The sequence below is a fragment of the Mytilus galloprovincialis genome, chromosome 3 (genome assembly GCF_965363235.1).
Source record: "Mytilus galloprovincialis chromosome 3, xbMytGall1.hap1.1, whole genome shotgun sequence".
Taxonomy (NCBI): domain Eukaryota; kingdom Metazoa; phylum Mollusca; class Bivalvia; order Mytilida; family Mytilidae; genus Mytilus; species Mytilus galloprovincialis.
The window spans coordinates 2,454,538-2,475,365 of NC_134840.1; the positions used below are offsets into that span (position 1 = coordinate 2,454,538).

The window sequence follows — 20,828 nt, forward strand, 5'->3', positions numbered from 1 at the left end:
GCATGCTTGAATTGTGACATCTTTTAATCTGTATTGACAATCAAAGTGCTTTTAAAAAAGTGGTATATTATAATATTGATTAGATAGTAAATTATTTATTGATTAAGAGCAGTACTTTATCATTAGAATTAAGTCATATGTTCCAGTTGTACTTTTCTCCTTCACTTCTGGGTCATAAAATTCAAATTGGATTTATACCAGTTTAAACAGGTAAACAGCTCTTATTGTAAACATGTACTTGATTTGAAAGATTTAGTGACAAAGATAGCTTTAATGTCGTAACATACATAAATAATATTTAAACCTTGTGTTACCTGTTTTAAGTTCCTTTAGATAGGTGCATTAATAATATCTTTCACTCTCCTAACATATTAACATAACATTAACATTAGATAAACAAGAAGTTTTAGCAAACTGTATAAATGTTACTTATCAGTAGGATCTTTTAGGTTTTGCAATCACAAACTTTAATCTGGATACACATTATCATGAAAACCATTTTTCTTCACATAATAAAGTTTATTTCCAAGAACATATTTAATTGAATTTTAAATTCTAGTCACTAGTGTTATATAACTGTGAAGAAATGATATGCTGTTCATTATACTTATTGTATTTACAGATATCTGTTAAGGATGAGTGTGTTTAGTCCTTTCCCTATTGGGGACTCAGTGTCAGGAAGGCTTGACCAGCTGTGTAAACTGGACATTGACTGTGATCAACATGAACTAATGGGAAAGATGACCGGTATTATTGGCACAATAGGTAAGATTAAGTTTTACAGTAAATTTTGACTGGGGAAAAAAAATCATCATTTTTAGTCCCCTACCCACGAAGTCGAAGATTTGCACTCCATCTGTCTGTCTGTCTGTCCATTTGTCAGTCCAGCAGATCAGTTTTCCAGGCTTTTTTTTCTCCCCGCTTGAAGATATTGATTTGAAATTTGGTATAGAGTTCAATCATGTTACAGAACAAGTTCAAATTATGTCCTCCTTGTCTCATGATTTTGTGCAGAGTTATGGTTTTATAGTGGATTTTGACTGAACAAAAAATCCATAATTTTTACAAAGTATGTTTAAATGTCCAAATTTCTTATTGATGATAAATTTCCCAGAAAGGCCACAAAATAATACAGCACTCTAAAGGCAATTTGATAAAAAAAACAGTGTTGATGTTATCATATAAGCAGTGATGTAAGAGTTATGACTGAAATGCCAGACTGACAGGTGACCTTGACTCAATGTTAGTGGTTCATTGGTCAGTGTTCATGGTAAGGTCATATTTAGTCAGTAGCTTTGCAGGGATAAGTTATAATTGTGTGCACACTTTTTATTTCTGTGATACACCTTAGCACATTGCTTATATTTTATATTATAGGTCCAGCATGTGATTCCGTGGAAATGTTAACAGATATGTTTGTAGCTTATATTTTATATTATAGGTCCAGCATGTGATTCCGTGGAAATGTTAACAGATATGTTTGTAGCAGGACTTAATATCTGTAGAATGAACTTAGCCTACAGAACACACCAGGTATGATATAGTTAGCTTACAGAACACACCAGGTATAATATAGTTAGCCTACAGAACACACCAGGTATTATATAGTTAGCCTACAGAACACACCAGGTATTATATAGTTAGCCTACAGAACACACCAGGTATAATATAGTTAGCCTACAGAACACACCAGGTATAATATAGTTAGCCTACAGAACACACCAGGTATAATATAGTTAGATACACCAGGTATAATATAGTTAGCTTACAGAACACACCAGGTATGATATAGTTAGCCTACAGAACACACCAGGTATAATATAGTTAGCACAATAAAAAACATTAATTCAGAACACACCAGGTATAATATAGTTAGCACAATAAAAAACATTAATTCAGAACACACCAGGTATAATATAGTTAGCTTACAGAACACACCAGGTAAAATATAGTTAGCTTACACAACACACCAGGTATAATATAGTTAGCTACACCAGGTATAATATAGTTAGCCTACAGAACACACCAGGTATAATATAGTTAGCACAATAAAAAACATTAATTCAGAACACACCAGGTATAATATAGTTAGCACAATAAAAAACATTAACTCATTGGCTGATTACGACATGCATATGTTGTTACAATGTCAGTCTGAATGCTGTGATCATTGCAATGTCAGTCTGAATGCTGTGATCATTGCAATGTCAGTCTGAATGTTGTGATCATTGCAATGTCAGTTTGAATGCTGTGATCATTGCAATGTCAGTCTGAATGCTGTGATCATTGCAATGTCAGTCAGAATGTCTACACAAGTTGTCACAAGGATTAGGATTAGGCTGATGAGGATGTATTTGGAATGACAAATTCCAATCATTATCAGTCCAAATATCCCATCATACATTTTTTTTTCTTTAGAAATCAGTATTCAATACTAGTTTTATGGAATATTTTGCTTAATAACAATAGAAAATCAAGAATTAGGCATCAACCCAACAATAAAACATTTTTAAAATGAAAATTAAGTAGTGATTATGAAGTTTAACTTAAATTCTACATGCATAAGTAAATTACTGAATGATCCAGAGAAATGATGAACTAACTCATGTAATAATCATTATATTCAAATATAAACAATACACCAATCTTTATGGAAATATTTTATTTAGTATTTTGCAGATATTATCAAAAGAATTCATCAAATTGTGCCAAAGATTGGACATCAAATTGCTATCGGTACAGATATAACAGGGCCAGGAATTAGATTGGGATACCTCAAAGGGGTAGGTATCATCATAAATCTAAATATAATCTTTATTAAGATTGGGATACCTTCAAGGGATAGCTATCATCACATATCTAAGTAAAATCTTTATTTTGAATTGATAATTTTAATTTATAACATTGATAATGAAATGGATATGGGGAATGTGTCAAAAGGAAAACAACCTGATCAAACGGTAATAAAAAACCAGTTGAGGGGCCACCAATGGGTCTTTAATTCAGCTGAATGTACTGTATGTTTCATTGCCAAACCTCTGCTGGTGTTTCTGTTAGCTAAATGAAATACAATGAGGTATTAGACATGAAGCAATGAGACCTCAGGCTAAATCTAAGGACGCAAAATTAGGAAAGACAGTATGACAGTCAACATACCTTCTTAGAAAATAATCAATGTCAAAGGTCTATTCAATATGTCAAGGTCCTGGGACCTGGACTTAAAGAAGTTGGTATAGAAGGATTCATTAGTTATGAACACATTAAAAGTTATATTCCTGTAAGTTATGTCCACTTTGGAAGTTTCAGAACCCTGTATTTTCTGAACTAGATGGACAGTTCACTCTTTAAAAAATAGTTTTGTTTTTCTTTTTTAGCTCACCTGGCCCGAAGGACCAAGTGAGCTATTCCCATCACTTTGCGTCCGTCGTCCGCCGTTGTCATCCGTCGTCCTTAACTTTTACAAAAATCTTCTCCTCTGAAACTACTTGGCCAAATTTAACCAAACTTTACCACAATCATCATTGGGGTATCTAGTTTAAAAATGTGTGGCGTGACCCGGCCAACCAACCAAGATGGCCGCCACAGCTAAAAATAGAACATAGGGGTAAAATGCAGTTTTTGGCTTATAACTCAGAAACCAAAGCATTTAGAGCAAATCTGACATGGGGTAAATTTGTTTATCAGGTCAAGATCTATCTGTCCTCAAATTTTCAGATGAATCCGACAACCCGTTGTTGGGTTGCTGCCCCTGAATTGGTAATTTTAGGTATTTTTTGCTGTTTTTGGTTATTATCTTGAGTATTATTATAGATAGAGATAAACTGTTACAGCAATAATGTTCAGCAAAGTTAGATCTACAAATAAGTCAACATGACCCAAATGGTCAGTTGACCCCTTAGGAGTTATTGCCCTTTATAGTCAATTTTTAACCATTTTTCGTAAATCTTAGTAATCTTTTACAAAAATCTTCTCCTCTGAAACTACTGGGCCAAATTAATCCAAATTGGCCACAATCATCTTTGGGGTATCGAGTTTAAAAAATGTGTGGCATGACCTGGCCAACCAACCAAGATGGCCGCCATGGCTATAAATAGAACATAGGGGTAAAATGCAGTTTTTGGCTTATAACTCAAAAACCAAAGCATTTAGAGCAAATCTGATATGGGTAAAAGTGTTTATCAGGTCAAAATCTATCTGCCCTGAAATTTTCAGATGAATCGGACAACCTGTTGTTGGGTTGCTGCCCCTAAATTGGTAATTTTAAGGAAATTTTACTGTTTTGGGTTATTATCTTGAATATTAATATAGATAGAGATAAACTTTAAACAGCAATAATGTACAGCAAAGTAAGATTTACAAATAAGTCAATATGACTGAAATGGTAAATTGACCCCCCCTAAGGAGTTATTGTCCTTTATAGTCAATTTTTAATAATTTTTATAAAATTTGTAAATTTTTACTAACATTTTCCACTGAAACTACTGGCCCAAGTTCATTATAGATAGAGATAACTGTAAGCAGCAAGAATGTTCAGTAAAGTAAGACGTACAAACACAACATGATCAACAAAACACAATTTTGTCATGAATCCATCTGCTTCCTTTGTTTGATATTCACATAGACCAAGGTGAGCGACACCTAGTTTCAATTTTCCAACTATGTATTTAGCTGCAAACTGTTTCTGCAATCTGCAGATTATACTGATAAATTGACAAAGGTTGTTGTAATGTAGTCTGAACTTGAAACTACCAGGCATTGAACTGGTGACCTTGAAAAGTATAGAAAAAATATGAGCAAAAAGATAATGATTCAGGACAAAAAATGTCTGTAATATTAAGTCACAATTCTTTAAGGGTTATAAATTAACCTGAAACTCTTTGGGTGTTTGGCTTTTAGCAATGATATCGACACTAGGTGGTGCTAGTAAATACTTCATATTTTTTAAGTCCTTAATATGGCTAGTTGTAAAGTTGACAACACAGACACATTTGCTGTAGTAAAATGTTCAGACTATTAATTGATTCTGTAATAAACTTATGGAGGCTGGAAGGTACAAAAACTTCAGCAAAAATTTAAACATTTAAAAAAAAAATTGATTTATACCCAAGAGCCTTAACATATGAAAGGAAATACATGTTTTAAATATAAAGCAGTAAGGTAAAAATAATTGTGCCTTGTTATTTTCAATGTTAATAATTTTATATTTGGAATGAGGTTTGGTCTGTTACTATTGCAGTATTATAATAGCTCTGATATTTAGAAATGTTACTGATGTAATTTAGGAATTATCTACATCAGAGGTATGATAACATTGTTATGTTCAGTTCGAAAATTATATAAAATGTTTTGTTAGTATGGTGTTATTTTATAATTTTTATGTTGGCTACCCTGTAGCTTAGTGATATCATTTTGTGGAATGTTGTTATGACTTTAAAATCCAGCTAAACCTTGATATATGATACATAATGGCTTTTATGCAAATGTCTTTTAAACAAATCCTACCAGACTTATAACAATGTCATACCTGTGAAGGTGTGATAATGTGTTTAAACTTCTTGCTTCTTCATGGCTGCTTTTATACAGAAAGCTCTTTAACATAAGAAATTTGCTATAGTGACATCTTCATATTGATTACTAATGAAAATATATTGAAAGAGCACTTTTACCTGGAGCTTAACATTATCATTCCTAGAATTTTTCTTGTTATTCAGAAAATTGCTACAACTCTTTTTTTTTGCTGCTCTATAAAAATAAACCATAATTTGCTTGCCAATATGCTGTGTCTGTAGTATGAATTTTTATACTAAGCTGATCATTGGTTCATTTATCAATGTTAAGTTTTCTTTTTTAAGTCTCTTTCTCATATACCGTACTATTACTTTTAGCAATAAATCAACTATAATTTGTGTATGGAGTGATTATAAGGTGTGCATTTCTATCAGGCATGTTTCATTTTACCTTGACCTCAATTTCCATGGTTCATTGTTTTTGTGGGTAAGTCTGTTTCTATAAGCAAGAAAGCCTTCTTTTTCATAGTATCAAATTAGTTAAGGTGTACATGTCATCTGTTAGAATTGATGTCATAAACTTGGATCGCTGATAATGTTAAGTGATAATTGTAGTAAAATCATGACCAGTAAAGCAGGCGAAATATTTCTTTATCTGAACTCTAGTTTTTGAATTTCTGTACATGCTCTGTTGTTTTTGTATTTCTAGCAATGTTTTTCTTGTAGAATTTTTTGAGTTGTAAAATTATGTTTTTTTAATGTTGGCATCCTCTTTTGAACCTTAATTTGGATGAGCTTAAATCAATCTGCACTGTTAATTTTTGACACTTACTTGATTAGATAGATTGCTGTTGCACTAAAGCATTTTGAAATATGTTTTGTCTTTATGTTTGTATTGTTACACTACTTTTATTGTTGATGTATGGTTTTTGACGTGACTGTTTCTTTACAGGAAGTAGGATTAGGACAGGAACTTAAGATGGCGGTAGGAGATAAGATGAGATTTACTTCTGATCCGACATACAGAGAATGTGGGACTCCAGAGAATATGTTTGTAGAAGTAGGGGAGGCTATAGATAGAGTTCAGATTGGCAATCAAGTCATTATAGAGGATGGACCTCTCACCTTTAAAGTTACAGCAAAAGGTGTGTAACATCTGGACATGTTAAAGGGAAGATCCTTTCAGCTTCAGAGAAAAATCTATTTATACTTAAACATACACTCATGATAGTAAGATGCTGTGAACAGGGCTGTCCAAAAATGTATTATTTTAAGGCAACAAAGCTATCTTGTTTACTAATTGTTGATTTAAAAGCAGATTTGTGCTTATTATTTGGCTTTGGCAAGCACATGGATTGATCGATAGTAGGTAGTTTAATGTCACCACAGCATATACAGGCTTTGTTGCAGCTAGACTTTTTTTTAATGTTATGATGAAGAGCTAAGCACAAATATATATCCAATCGTTTTTAAAAATTTCAAAACATTAAATAAATCAAATAAGATAATTAGAATTTTTTTAATTGAATAAGGTAATTTAATGTTCTGAGATTTTGGTAGGGTATCCTGTTGCTTTGTCTAGTTTCTATGTAGATTTATCCTCTTTTGTATTAAAAGAATTTTCAATGTTAAGGTGTGCTTTATATTAAGCAATTCATGTCATCCATTTTGATGTATTATCCAAAATGTATTATATAAAACTAACTTTGATTGTTGTAGGTAAAGATTACGTAGATTGCTGTGTAGAAGAACCGGGAGAGTTAGGAGGAAGGATGTTATGGACTATACCTAGACTTATCCTAAAGGAACCTAAACTGTCAGTCCAAGATAAACAAGAACTCGACTTTGCTTTAGAACATCATGTAATTATAAGTATTCTGTGTTATGTAATTAGAAGATATTGTATGATTGCTAATGAGATAACTCTCCATTAGAGACCAAATAACAGAGAAATTTAGTAGTGTTCAGTAAAATATTATTGTTATACACTGTCTGGTCATATTTACGAAATCGTGTACAGCCAAATGTTAGTTCATATGTACATTTGTGTTTTTGTTGATGTGTACATTTGAGTTGGTTAGGTTGTGTCATTTTGTACATTCCATTATACATATAAATTCATGAAGTTTTGTGTGTTTGTCATGTATATAATGATTTGGTTTAGTTTTGTGCTTTGTTTCATATGTAGAATTGATATCATATGGTAAAGTTTTGCTTCTTTGTTAATTTCTTACAAAACATCTTCTGAAGTTTTATAACCATTTCCAATCAAAATATGTCTCATAGGCAATCATACCACATCTTCTCATTGGCAATCATACCACATCTTCTCATTAGCAATCATACCACATCTTCTCATTGGCAATCATACCACATCTTCTTATTTTTTTAAATCATTTGTAATCATTATTCATTAGATCCCTAAATAGAAAAGTTACGATTTGTAAAATGATTACCACTGTACCAGACTAGGATTAAACCCATGACTCCTGTCACAGTAAACCACTGCGCTACCAGTTAATGAATTCAAGGATTATTCTTCTTACACAGCCAAAAGAGGACCCTTATAAATCTAAAGGGTCAAAGAGAGTACCTCATTTGATACTGAATGTAAAAGAAGAGAATAATTTCTCTTCCTAAATTCTACTGTACCAACTTTTTCTCAATAAGCCACTTCCTTACTGCATTACTGAAGAATAAGATATACAAATTAGACTATAATAGTATTAGGATTCACCTAAAATGCTCCTCATTAATGTTCAACATACCACATCAACCAACAAGACATTAAGCTTTTAAGTAAAAATAAACAGCTGCGCCATGAGCGCATGATACGCCCGACGTCTTGTGTGGAAGTTTAATGCAATAATCATAAATAGTTTCTGAGAAAGTTTTAAGCAATAACCATATATTGTTTTTGAGATAAAATTTTGAATCAAAACCAAAAAGTATACAGATCTTTAGATTAATATAACAAAGAAGTGTGTAAAGTTTTAAGCAATAATAATAAATTATTTTTGAGATACGGCGTGACACGTAAAAAAAACCTCCCCTGTTTAACAAAATACTCAATAACTCCAAAATAAAGTTTTGAATCATCAACAAAAAGTATGCAGATCTTTAGATTAATATAACAAAGAAGTGTGTAAAGTTTTAAGCAATAATCATAAATTGTTTTTAAGATATGGCACAACATGTAAAAAAAACCCTCCCCCTTTTTTTTACAAAATACTCAATAACTCAAAAATGAAATTTTGAATCATCACCAAAAAGTATACAGATCTTTAGATTAATATAACAAAGACATGTGTAAAGTTTTAAGACATAATCATAAATCGTTTATGAGATATGGTGCGACATGTAAAAAAAACCTCCCCCTTTTTTACAAAATACTTAATAACTCAAAAATAAAATTTTAAATCATCACCAAAAAGTATACAGATATTAAGATTAATATAACTAAGAAGTGTTTAAAGTTTTAAGCCATAATCAAGAATCGTTTTTGAGATACGGTGCGACATGTGAAAAAAACACACCCCTGTTTTAGTTACAAAGTGCCGTAACTTAAAAAGTTTAAATCTTATTTTCACCAAAAAGTATACAGATCATTTGACCATCATAAGAAACAACTATGTTAAGTTTCATGAAATTTGGATAAGTCGTTCTCAAGTTACGGTGCGACATGTTTACGCCGGACAGACAGACGGACAGACGGACAGACGGACAGACAGACGGACGGACGGACACAGGACATTTGTATACCATAATACGTCCCGTCAAAATTTTGACGGGCGTATAAAAACCGACAGAACAACATCAGCTACACATGATTGAGATACAAAGATAGTATACAGTAGTTCAGCCACCGGAGCATATTTAAGAAAAAAATCTTATAAGGCAAGAAAAGCACAGTACACAATAATATGGATAAGCAACAAATATGTCTGGTTCTTTAGATACTGTAAATTCAATTTTATCATTTCACATTTAGTCCTTCAAATTCCTATGTTATTTTAATTAAATATCTAATATACAGATAATTATTTTACAGGAAAATGATATCCATACAATTTAAAATGTGTTTATATTAGGTAGATATGATATTTGCCTCCTTTGTGTATGATCCTGCCTTAGTCCATGAAATTAGAGAATATCTGGGAGAGAGAGGAAAGACAATGAAGATTGTGTCCAAAATTGAGAACTATGAAGGAATCAAAAGGTCAGATTTATATTATACTGTCTTATTGGAAACAAAGGGGGCCTCGGTGGCCGAGTGGTCTAAGTAGTTTCTACTGTAATCACTTGCCAGTCAACACTAAGGTTGTGAGTTTGAACCCTGCTCGTGCACTCGACTCTAATCTTAATTGACTAGTGCTGGCTTCCATCACCAATAAAAACTGGCCTTCACGATATAGCCCAAAAGCGGTGCTTTAAAGTGGCGTTAAAAACACAAAAATCAAAATGAAATCTTATTGGTAATTAAATTATAGGGAAAGTGAAGTATCAATTTGATTTTACCATCAAGATATGATAACAATGCAATAGTACAGACAATGAGAATTAGATGTTTAACAAATATTTATATTTAATGATATAAACTACTAGAACCTTCTAAAATTGCCTGTAAAATACTAATTTTCTTGTAATATATTATAAAATAAAGAAGGTTATTTAATTAGTTATATATCTGGATTTCAAACTTGTACATTCAATCCTGAAAATGATACACAGTGAGATATGCTTATCCTGTCCACAAGACATAATTTATAGTAGAAATGGGTAATATTTGCTTACTTTATCGGCCAAAAAATATAGAGTTAATTATTTTCTACTCAAATATCTTTTTTCAGATATGATGAAATATTAGAGGTGTCAGACGGTATAATGGTTGCCAGGGGAAACTTGGGAATTGACATTTCGCCAGAGAAAGTTTTCATTGCACAGAAAATGATGATTGGCAGAGCTAACAATGTGGGCAAGCCTGTTATTTGTGCAACACAGGTAGGTTAGAATTACGAGGTATATTTTCACATATATTTCACAGGGCTTACTTTTGACATTTAATTTGTAGGAGATCTTTTGGTTACATTATCAATTTAATTATTGTGTACTTCAAAAAAAACTGTACCAGAAATTTTCATGATAAACTTGTTAATCTTAAAGTCCTGAAACAAGTGACTGGTGAAAAATAATTTTTATCCAATTCTTGAACCAATGCATGTATATTTCATAAACTTAGTCTTCTGTGCATGATTTTATCATTTTTTACGCATCCATATCAGATAATCGTCAATTTTTTTCCTCTCTCTGTCTGTTATGAAGTGAAAATATGGCAGCTAATTAATTGTAATGTTTTGAAGCAGTAGTTCACTGATTGTTACCTTATAATTAACAATCAACAAAGAAGCGTGGATATTGAGCACATGTATACCATGCACAATAAGATAATAGTTTAATTGAATGACAGATCCATGCATATTGCGATCACTGGAATTTTACAAGAAAGGTCATGCTAAGTTCACTGCATACAGAAGACATATCGGCAAATTGTTTACTGGAAGCAAACAATTAAAAAAAGTAAACTTCTTCTAAATTTGGACAAATTATAGAATTTTCTTGAGAAAAAAGTATATGAACAAAAGTTTTATAATAAAAACTAGCCATTTAGTTATAAAAAAACATATGCATACTTTTTTTTTTAATTTGAAGTTTCATATGTTTTTTTAAAGATATCATTTATATTTTCAGATGCTAGCTAGTATGATTCAGAACCCTCGTCCAACGAGAGCTGAAGTTGCAGATGTTGCTAATGCTGTCATAGATGGCGCTGATTGTGTGATGTTGTCAAGGGAAACAGCCAGAGGGAAAAATCCACTGAAATCATTACAAACAATATGTAATGTGAGTAGAGAAGCTGAACAGGCTTTATACAGAGATCAGTTATTCCATGATCTGAGAGTAATGGTGGAGTCAGAGCCTACTGATGCCACACATACAGCCGCTTTGTCTGCCGTTGAAGCCGCAATGAAATGTCATGCCAGAGCGATAGTTGTTATCACTGCCACTGGCAGGTATGGTGATTAAGTTAATGGTTGTTCAAAACTAAACAGATTTTTCAGTGCTTCTTGTGACTCATCTTTATACACAATTTGAAAGACATTTATTCTATGAATCAGTAAAAAATTGAGAATCTTTTTGAAGCATGTGTATAAAAAAAAGGTTCTACAAAAATTTTATATTGAAAAGACCTTTGCCCAAATGCCAAAATATTTGTCAATCATATTATTACATCTTATTTCTATATCAAAAAAGAGAATGGAAATGGGGAATGTGTCAAAGAGACAACAACCCGACCAAAGACCAGAAAACACATTACTATCTCATATCAGTATTGTTGCACATGTCTTAAGACTCTTATATACAATGTAGATATAATTAAAAGAAATTATTTATAATAAACCTGACTGATAGTATTTCAAAATTCTGTCAATCAACTACTTCAGTCAATTACAATCGATACAACTTTAAAGGTCACAATTTGTTCTGTATATAGTAAATACTAAAACCAGGATTATTCTGGTTTATCATTGTCAATGCATTCAATAAAATTTCTGTTGAGGTTTTTTACAACAACTTAAAATCACAGCTTCATGATATATGTCGAACTAAGTATCATTTTGGTAAGCTGATTGTATATTGTTTGTTCCAGGTCAGCAGCTCTGATTGTATATATATATTATTTGTTCCAGGTCAGCAGCACTGATTGCTAAATATCGTCCCCCATGTGTAATCATAGCTATTACAAGATTTCCTCACACAGCTAGAAGTCTACATCTACACAGAGGAGTATTACCTATACTTTATCAAGGTCATTAGTTAGCTCTTTTTACTAAACAAGTTTTATCTTATGCTTAAGAATATATGTTACACTCAGAAATGTGTCTTTCTAATAAAACTTGTCCTATACTCTAAACAAGTTCATATGGCTTCACTGTACGCCTTAACATAACCAACTCGTGTAGAATGCCAAAATATGTCCTTTTCAGAACTCTTAAGCATCTCAATATTTAAAAAATTGTTAGAAAGTGCCAAACTTGATGTAGGAAAAGTGGTTTGTTATTTATTTAGGGTAGGAATACAAGTGTTGGATTATCATTGTCAGCCTCTGTTAACAACAGATTGATAAAATTTTCCTTGTGATTATCAGGATGTTCTTAGGGGTTATGGTGATTTGTTGGTTGTCTCTAAGACGTACCGGTATTTTTGGAAAATTTTACTTTGTGAAAATCAGTCAATTGTTTTATTGTCAATTGAAGTAAATGAATGCAGAAAACTTTTTATCGTTCGTACTCTACCAAATTCTACCACCAAATAACAACAAGCTCTGCAAACAGAGCTCATATAATGTAATATAAGTAGAGACATTAAAATGCTGGTAAAACGAAAGAAATTCAGGAGACCTTTCATACTATTTTGACATTATTTTGAAAGGTAATGTTTATTAAGTTCTTAGAGGAGATATAAAATCTATAATATTTTCCTATTTTTAGGTGAGAGAACAGCAGAATGGATAAATGATGTGGATAACAGAATAAACAATGGTCTAATGATAGCTAAAGAATTACAGTATATTGATTCTGGAGATATCTGCGTGTTAGTGACTGGATGGACAGCTGGTACTGGGAGGACAAACACTGTCCGAATTATCACGTGTCCAACCTCAGAAAGTCCACAGATGTATGTGAGAATCCATGGCTCCATGTCCGAGGAATTGTTAGACTTAGATGTTATGGACTCTCCAATTCACAGATAAAATGATAACCTAATATTGCTAACAGTATTTTTAAGGGGATATAATACAGTTGATATTTTGCCATAATAATTTCAAAGCCATCAGATGTTGTAGATGTTATCCTCCCAAAATACAAGCAAGGTTAAAATGGAGATAACTAATGTGATCTCCTCAAATTGAAAAAAATATTCACCATTTTCAATCCTTTCTTACTTAAGGTAGTAGGGGGGACTAATTTATTGACAATAGATTTGTCTTAAACTACTGTAGAAGACTTCCAGTTCATGTATATTCCAATTGCAATATTAAAAGTTGGGGTCATGGAACTTGTTTGTTGATACAATACATGGAAATAAGAAACCAGTTATTTTATAAGGATTATATCTGCCTTTGATTTTGAACGGATTCTTTCTAAACATCTCAAATACTCTTAACAACACTAAAATTTTAATAGCTTAATTTTTAGATTTCAATTTGTAGATGTTATTTTGTATATTGTGAAATATTTTTCAATTGGAAAATGATTTTTTGCAATATGCCCAGAATTGTTGCTCAGAAAAAGACACCCCCACCCCATTCTTCCTTAAGTTTAAGCTTATTTTGGAAAATTAATAAGATGAAATAGTCTGGTCATTTTAATGCAGAAAGTCATTTATAATTTATAATGTGGAAAAATTTAAAATTATGTTTCAAAAATGTAAGTTCTTTTATACAAGGACCAAAAAATTTGCCTCATCCGACCACCTTTTTTTTTTTAACTCACAGTTCCTTTTGAAAATTGTGATGATTTCTCTTACCAAAAAACGTCACCATCTAAAACTGTATTGTATTCCCAAAATATTTTTGTTATTTTAACACCATAGAAACTTGGGTTGTTTCAAAATTCGCCATGAATTAAGCATGAGTTTACATATAATATACAAAACAAGGAGCAGACAACTCTCTCTTTATATTATTCGTTATTGTCCAAACAATAAATGGTTGGATTGCTACCTTTTGAGTTTGGTATACATGTTACATTTTTACATTAGAATCTTTGCAAGATTTATTTAATTTTTGGTATCATTTTCATATTAATTTTCAACATATATGGATCCATTGTTAGAGTGTATTTCTTATTGACTGGGAAATTGTTAATTCCTTTTGTTAATCTGCTAATCTGCTTTTAAAAACAACTTGTTATTTAATGTAATAACAGTACTGTAGTTGAAGAATTGCTGTTGTTAATTGGCAATTTGATGGAGGTAAATGCAGTTTTCCTGGCAATTCATACTGTTATTGTGATTCTAATGCCTTACATTGGTGTACTCATTCTGTTATCACACATTCCCACATAACCACTTGGTAAATTATTTCTAAAGAGAAAAAAACACTGTTTATAGCTCCAAATGAGCAAGAGTTCATGATGGCGGGTATAATAATTTTCTTGATTTGGGTTTTATATTCTACCTCATTTATATAATCAGCTGTAATAAACTGTTCAATTGTATGAGGCAGCTCTCTATTGATGAACAATAACCTAGTCACATTTCTCTTTGTAAATTTATATTGGAACCTAGTTATAATTAAGTGCCAGTATTATATTATAGCTTGCTATTAAACACTATGTGTGCAAAACTTACAAACTGTATTTTAAAAAGTGTAAGATATTGCAACAGAATTTACGCATCAAAGTTTGAGTCATTTGTGTCATCCATTACACAGTGGTTTTTTTGTCGAGCCTGCAACTTTTGTTGCAGAAAGCTCGACATAGGGATAGTGATCCGGCGGCTACGGCGACTACGGCGGCGGCGTTAGCTTACTTTTTAAAAGCTTTATATTTTAGAGGGTGGAAGACCTTGATGCTTCATACTTTGTATATAGATGCCTCATGTCACATGTCAAATGTCCTTGACCTCATTTTCATGGTTCAGTGACCACTTGAAAAAAAAGTTCAGATTTTTTATAATGTTGAATTCTCTCTTATTATAAGTAATAGGATAATTATAAATGGTATGTGCGTACCTTGCAAGGTCCTCATGCCCGTCAGACAGTTTTCACTTGACCTCGACCTCATTTCATGGATCAGTGAACAAGGTTAAGTTTTGGTGGTCAAGTCCATATCTCAGATACTATAAGCAATAGGTCTAGTATATTCGGTGTATGGAAGGACTGTAAGGTGTACATGTCCAACTGGCATTTGTCATCTGACCTTGACCTCATTTTCATGGTTCAGTGGTTATAGTTAGGTTTTTGTGTTTTGGTCTGTTTTTCTCATACTTTATGCAATAGATCTACTATATTTGTTGTATGGAATGATTGTAAGATGTACATGTCTAGCGGGCAGATGTCATCTGACCTTGACCTCATTTTCATAGTTGAGTGGTCAAAGTTAAGTTTTTGAGTTTTGGTCTTTTTATCTAATACTTTATGCCATAGGTCAACTATATTTGGTGTATGGAAATATTTTATGATCTATATGTCAGTCCCGCAGGTTTTATTTGATCTCGACCTCATTTTCACGGTTCATTGCTCAGTGTTAAGTTTTTATGTTTTGGTCTATTTTTCTTAAACTATAAGTAATAGGTCAACAATATTTGTTGTATGGAAGCATTGTTAGCTGTACATGTCTGCCTGGCATGGTTCATCTGACCGTGACCTCATTTTCATGGTTCATTGGTCTTTGTTTAGTTATCTTGGTTAATGCTAAGTTTATGTGACAGTTTTTAATAAAGCTTTATACTTAGGACTATCAACATAATATCAATAATTAGTAAAGAAGGCGAGACATTTCAGTGTGTGCACTCTTGTGTGTATTATCTATATATCTTGAGAAATGAGTTTTGCTTTTGTTATTGTCATGGGAAGAAATACAACTGGATAGAATTGCTAAACAGAATGTTCTATTCAGTAACCATGGTAACAATTGGTCAGAATTGTTAAACAATGTTTTATTCAGTAACCATGAAAACAACTGGATAGAATTGCTAACAGAATATTTTATGCAGTAACCATATCATTTTAACATTGTCAGCCTGAATGTTTTATCCAGTAACCATGGTAACCATATCATTATCATCATACAAATATTTAACAGATGTGTGGGTTTTTATTTTGTTATATTCCATTTAGCTGATATTTTATTGATAAGTGTATGATGCAATACAGGTTAAAACATTTGTTTCAGATTATCCCCTTTTAATGGAAACATGACTCTTGGACGTTTTCTGAAATTATACTTTCTACATGTAGGCAATTGGTCAAGTTATATACTATTTTTTTACATTGACTCAATTGAATCTTGATAGATTATGTTTTTAATGTTCATTGTTTACTAAGACTGAGGAAACTGTGAATATAATTATATAAGATAGATTAATTAGGCCATTAGAAGATTGCATGGAATAGAAATGGTATTATAAGGGAAAGACTTCAAATTGCCCCCCTGTATGTTTTGTGCTTATTCCATCAATACAAAATAAAGACTTATACATAATATCAGTGAATATTGAGAGCAATCCACTTGTATATTTCAGTTGAGTTAGTTATTTGATAGTGCTACAGGTGTAGCTACTTGAGTTAGTTATTTGACAGTGCTACAGGTATAGCTACTTGAGTTAAGTTATTTGACAGTGCTACAGGTATAGCTACTTGAGTTAGTTATTTGATAGTGCTACAGGTGTAGCTACTTGAGTTAGTTATTTGATAGTGCTACAGGTATAGCTACTTGAGTTAGTTATTTGATAGTGCTACAGGTATAGCTACTTGAGTTAGTTATTTGACAGTGCTACAGGTATAGCTACTTGAGTTAGTTATTTGACAGTGCTACAGGTATAGCTACTTGAGTTAGTTATTTGACAGTGCTACAGGTATAGCTACTTGAGTTAGTTATTTGACAGTGCTACAGGTATAGCTACTTGAGTTAGTTATTTGATAGTGCTACAGGTATAGCTACTTGAGTTAGTTATTTGACAGTGCTACAGGTATAGCTACTTGAGTTAGTTATTTGATAGTGCTACAGGTATAGCTACTTGAGTTAGTTATTTGACAGTGCTACAGGTATAGCTACTTGAGTTAGTTATTTGACAGTGCTACAGGTATAGCTACTTGAGTTAGTTATTTGACAGTGCTACAGGTATAGCTACTTGAGTTAGTTATTTGACAGTGCTACAGGTATAGCTACTTTTTATTTTTATGTTATATATATATATATATATATTGTTGGTTTTCTATATGTTACATGTATAAACTATTTTAGCTGTACAAAATTGTTTAAATATTACTGAGGTGCCATGCTAAGTTTTTGTTATTTATAATTAACATTTATAGGTTTGCATAGTGTAACTGGTCTAGTCTTTTTTTCTTATTATTTTGGATTCAATATTGTTAACACCATTATTTTTCAATATTTTATTTGTATGTTCATCTGAATTTGTCCAAAATTACCTCACATCTAATCCTCTGGGTTATGATTATTAAAAATTTTCTCATCACTTGGCGTCTGTCGTTGTATTCTGTCATCGTTAACTTTTACAAAAATCTTCTCCTCTGAAACTACTGGGCCAAATTAAACCAAACTTGGCCACAATCATCATTGGAGTATCTAGTTTCAAAAATGTGTCCAATGACCCAGCCAACCAACCAAGATGGCCGCCATGGCTAAAAATAGAACATAGGGGTAAAATGTAGATTTTGGCTTATAACTCTGAAACCAGAGCAAATCTGACGAAGAATTTAATTGTTTATCAAGTCAATATTTATCTGCCCTGAAATTTTCAGATGAATTGGACAACAGGTTGTTGGGTTGCTGCCCCCCAATTGGCAATTTTAAAGAAATTTTGCCGTTTTTTGTTTATTATCTTGAATACTATTATAGATAAAGATAAACTGTAAGCAGCAATAATGTTAAGCAAAGTAAGATCTTCAAATAAGTCAAAATGACCAAAATGGTCAGTTGACCCCTTAAGGAGTTATTGCCCTTTATAGTCAATTTTATACAATTTTCATTAATTTGGTAAATTTTTGTAAATTTATACAAAATAGTTTCCTCTGTAACTAAAGGGCCAAGTTTATTATAGATAGAGAAAATTGCAAGTAGCAAGAATGTTCAGTAAAGAAAGATCTATAAACACATCACCATCATCAAAAACACAATTTTGTCATGAATCCATCTGTGTCCTTTGGTTAATATGGGGACGAAGTCCCCTAATATTACAGTAGAAAATTAAAAAAAAAAAAAAAAAAAAAAAAAATCGGGGAAATTTTCCGAATTTTTCTTTGTACTAATGAACTCAAAGTCGTTCAAACATTTTTATGTCGCGTTTTTGAATTTCCAGGGGAATCTACTTCCGTTTCCGGTCTTGTTTGCATGAGACTTTGAATAAAATGTATATTTATCAGTCTAAGAAAGGAACTCAAAACTAATTCATTTTTAAAAATTGTTTGTTATAAAAAAAACATTACCTGATGACAGCGCTTCTTTGTTTACATTGAATATGACGTCATAACTTAAATAACGTCACAACTTAAACCCTAACAACAGAACCAAAATAGGAAACGTTACGGTATTTCCGTTTCTTTTATAAACATGTTTGAATTTAAAAAAATAATTCATAGTATTACATACTTCGTCCCCATTCACAGGTAATGTCTGCCTTATATTACATGTATCATATGCACATAGACCAAGGTGAGCACCACAGGCTTTTAAGAGCCTCTAGTTTAATATTACCTTTTATTTTTCGCATAATTTCAATATTCACAAGCTATCATGTGCTCTTGGTGCAGCTGTTTATTTCTTTTGAAAGCATATGGCAGTGGTGATTATTCATGTACTTAAGGAAATGTCTATTTCATAATAAAGCTTATATATTAGTTATATACTCTGGATTTATTTAGATGTTATTAGAAAATCATTTTATTATTGAATATATAAGATTTGTTCTTTATAAAATGTGTGAAATATGGAATGTTATGAATGTCAACAATGTACAGGAAGTGTGTACCGAGAAATGGTTAATTGGTGTTCTTTGCTAATTGGTAAAACAGTTGATTTGTGACCTTGCAATGACAACAAAATTGGTGTCAAGAACATCAATCAAGTATTTTATCTGTGAAAATTATACAATCAACCATTCCTTGATTAGACACTTTTAAACTTTGTATCTGCTTAATAAAATATTTTGATATTTTTCTTGTTACATCACTTGTACAATGAGAATGAATAGATTCAAATAAATACACCAAGCCCAATGTTAACAAGATCTCATTTAACCAATGAATAAGCAGCCAGAATGAAAAGCAATACAAGATCAACAAAAGAGCGATCTTAGTGATTAACAAGATTGTGATGCTGTAGCTATATGTCCCCAGTTCTGTTTAAATGAGGAATAAAATTAAATGTCGCCACATGTTGTAGTGGTGAGATGGTTTAAATATGGTAAAGTTATAAAAACTCCTGTAAAAATGGTAATATCAAAATGACAACTACACAGGATGGCAAAGTCCAACATTTTCCCTCCAATTGCTCTAGATGAAATGTGTTCACTTGATGTCACTGTCAACATACTGCAAAAGTTGTCAGTGATATAACTCTTGTACAATTGGTTAGATCAGAATGACAGTTTAATGTGGTGTTCAAATGGTGGCTAATATTCGACCAAATATGAGATATTTCTGGAAAAGTCTCTCAATAAGTCTCTAAATAAGTCTCTCAATAATAAATCAATTGCAAAGTGCCTTGCATGTTAAAATGTTCAAAATGGTATATTACACATGAGAATTAATTCCTCTAAGTATAAACAGAACCAGAGAATGTGTCATTTTTACAAGTACACTACTAAAAGAAAATGGTCAAAGTCCCATTACTCCTAGAAAAAGTTTCATATAAAACTGACAATATAGCATGGTCAGGCAACTATGAAGACATATAATCTTACCAAGTATGAAGGCTTTATGTGAAACAGTCTGAGTATTTATGTATTTGTGACAGACATGATCAGAATGCAAAAGTCCAGGTGAGCTAAAGTTATTCAGAGCCTCTAGTTAGAAATATAAGAAGAAAAACAGAACAGTAAATGATATCGGGGGCGGATCCAGCCATTTTAAAAAGGGGGGGTTCCTAACCCAGGACAAAGGGGGGGGGGGGTTCCAATTACATGTCCCCATTCAAATGCATTCATCGTCCAAAAAAAGGGGGGGGTTCCAACCCCGGAACCCCCCCTCTGGATCCACGCCTGAATATTTACCATCATCCTATATTACTACAAGTTAAAATTCCTACAAATATTTGACAAATTTCTAAACAAATCATAAAAAAGATCAAATCAAAAAGAAACTTGAAACCTTGTATCCAAAGCCTTGTAGGTCTCACTTTGGATACAAACAACTGTGCAGTTTCACTGGATTACCAGCTATGCTTATGGAATTTTTTGCATTAACAAAGACTTACAAAGTGAAAAATACAGAACTTTCCCTTTCTTGTGCATGGCACTTATTAGCTTTTAGCAACAGTAACAGAACTTTTATAGAACTAAATATTTGTCGCCGGT

General features: G+C 32.1%; 1 protein-coding gene and 1 long non-coding RNA gene across 2 annotated transcripts; both read left to right on the plus strand.

Annotated features, from left to right (window-relative positions):
- The first annotated feature begins 595 nt into the window (after nucleotides 1-595).
- Nucleotides 596-13,976, plus strand: LOC143066937 (pyruvate kinase-like). The gene is made up of 10 exons (XM_076239806.1): nucleotides 596-765; nucleotides 1,442-1,533; nucleotides 2,670-2,783; nucleotides 6,460-6,652; nucleotides 7,227-7,369; nucleotides 9,599-9,726; nucleotides 10,358-10,508; nucleotides 11,256-11,578; nucleotides 12,257-12,375; nucleotides 13,058-13,976. Exons 1-10 carry the CDS (start codon nucleotides 636-638, stop codon nucleotides 13,318-13,320), a joined length of 1,656 nt encoding a protein of 551 aa, XP_076095921.1. The 5' UTR covers nucleotides 596-635; the 3' UTR covers nucleotides 13,321-13,976.
- A 325-nt stretch (nucleotides 13,977-14,301) lies between these two features.
- On the plus strand, nucleotides 14,302-19,469 carry LOC143066939 (uncharacterized). Its single transcript, XR_012975800.1, has 2 exons — nucleotides 14,302-16,842; nucleotides 16,881-19,469. It is a non-coding gene; the product is annotated as an uncharacterized LOC143066939 (long non-coding RNA).
- Nucleotides 19,470-20,828: the final 1,359 nt, after the last annotated feature.

Coding starts and splice junctions, on each gene's coding strand:
- LOC143066937 (XM_076239806.1), top strand. CDS start 636: ATGAGTGTGTTTAGTCCTTTCCCTATTGGGGACTCAGTGTCAGGAAGG. Junction 2,784..6,459: donor GATTGGGATACCTCAAAGGG/GTAGGTATCATC, acceptor GTTTCTTTACAG/GAAGTAGGATTAGGACAGGA. Junction 10,509..11,255: donor CTGTTATTTGTGCAACACAG/GTAGGTTAGAAT, acceptor TTATATTTTCAG/ATGCTAGCTAGTATGATTCA.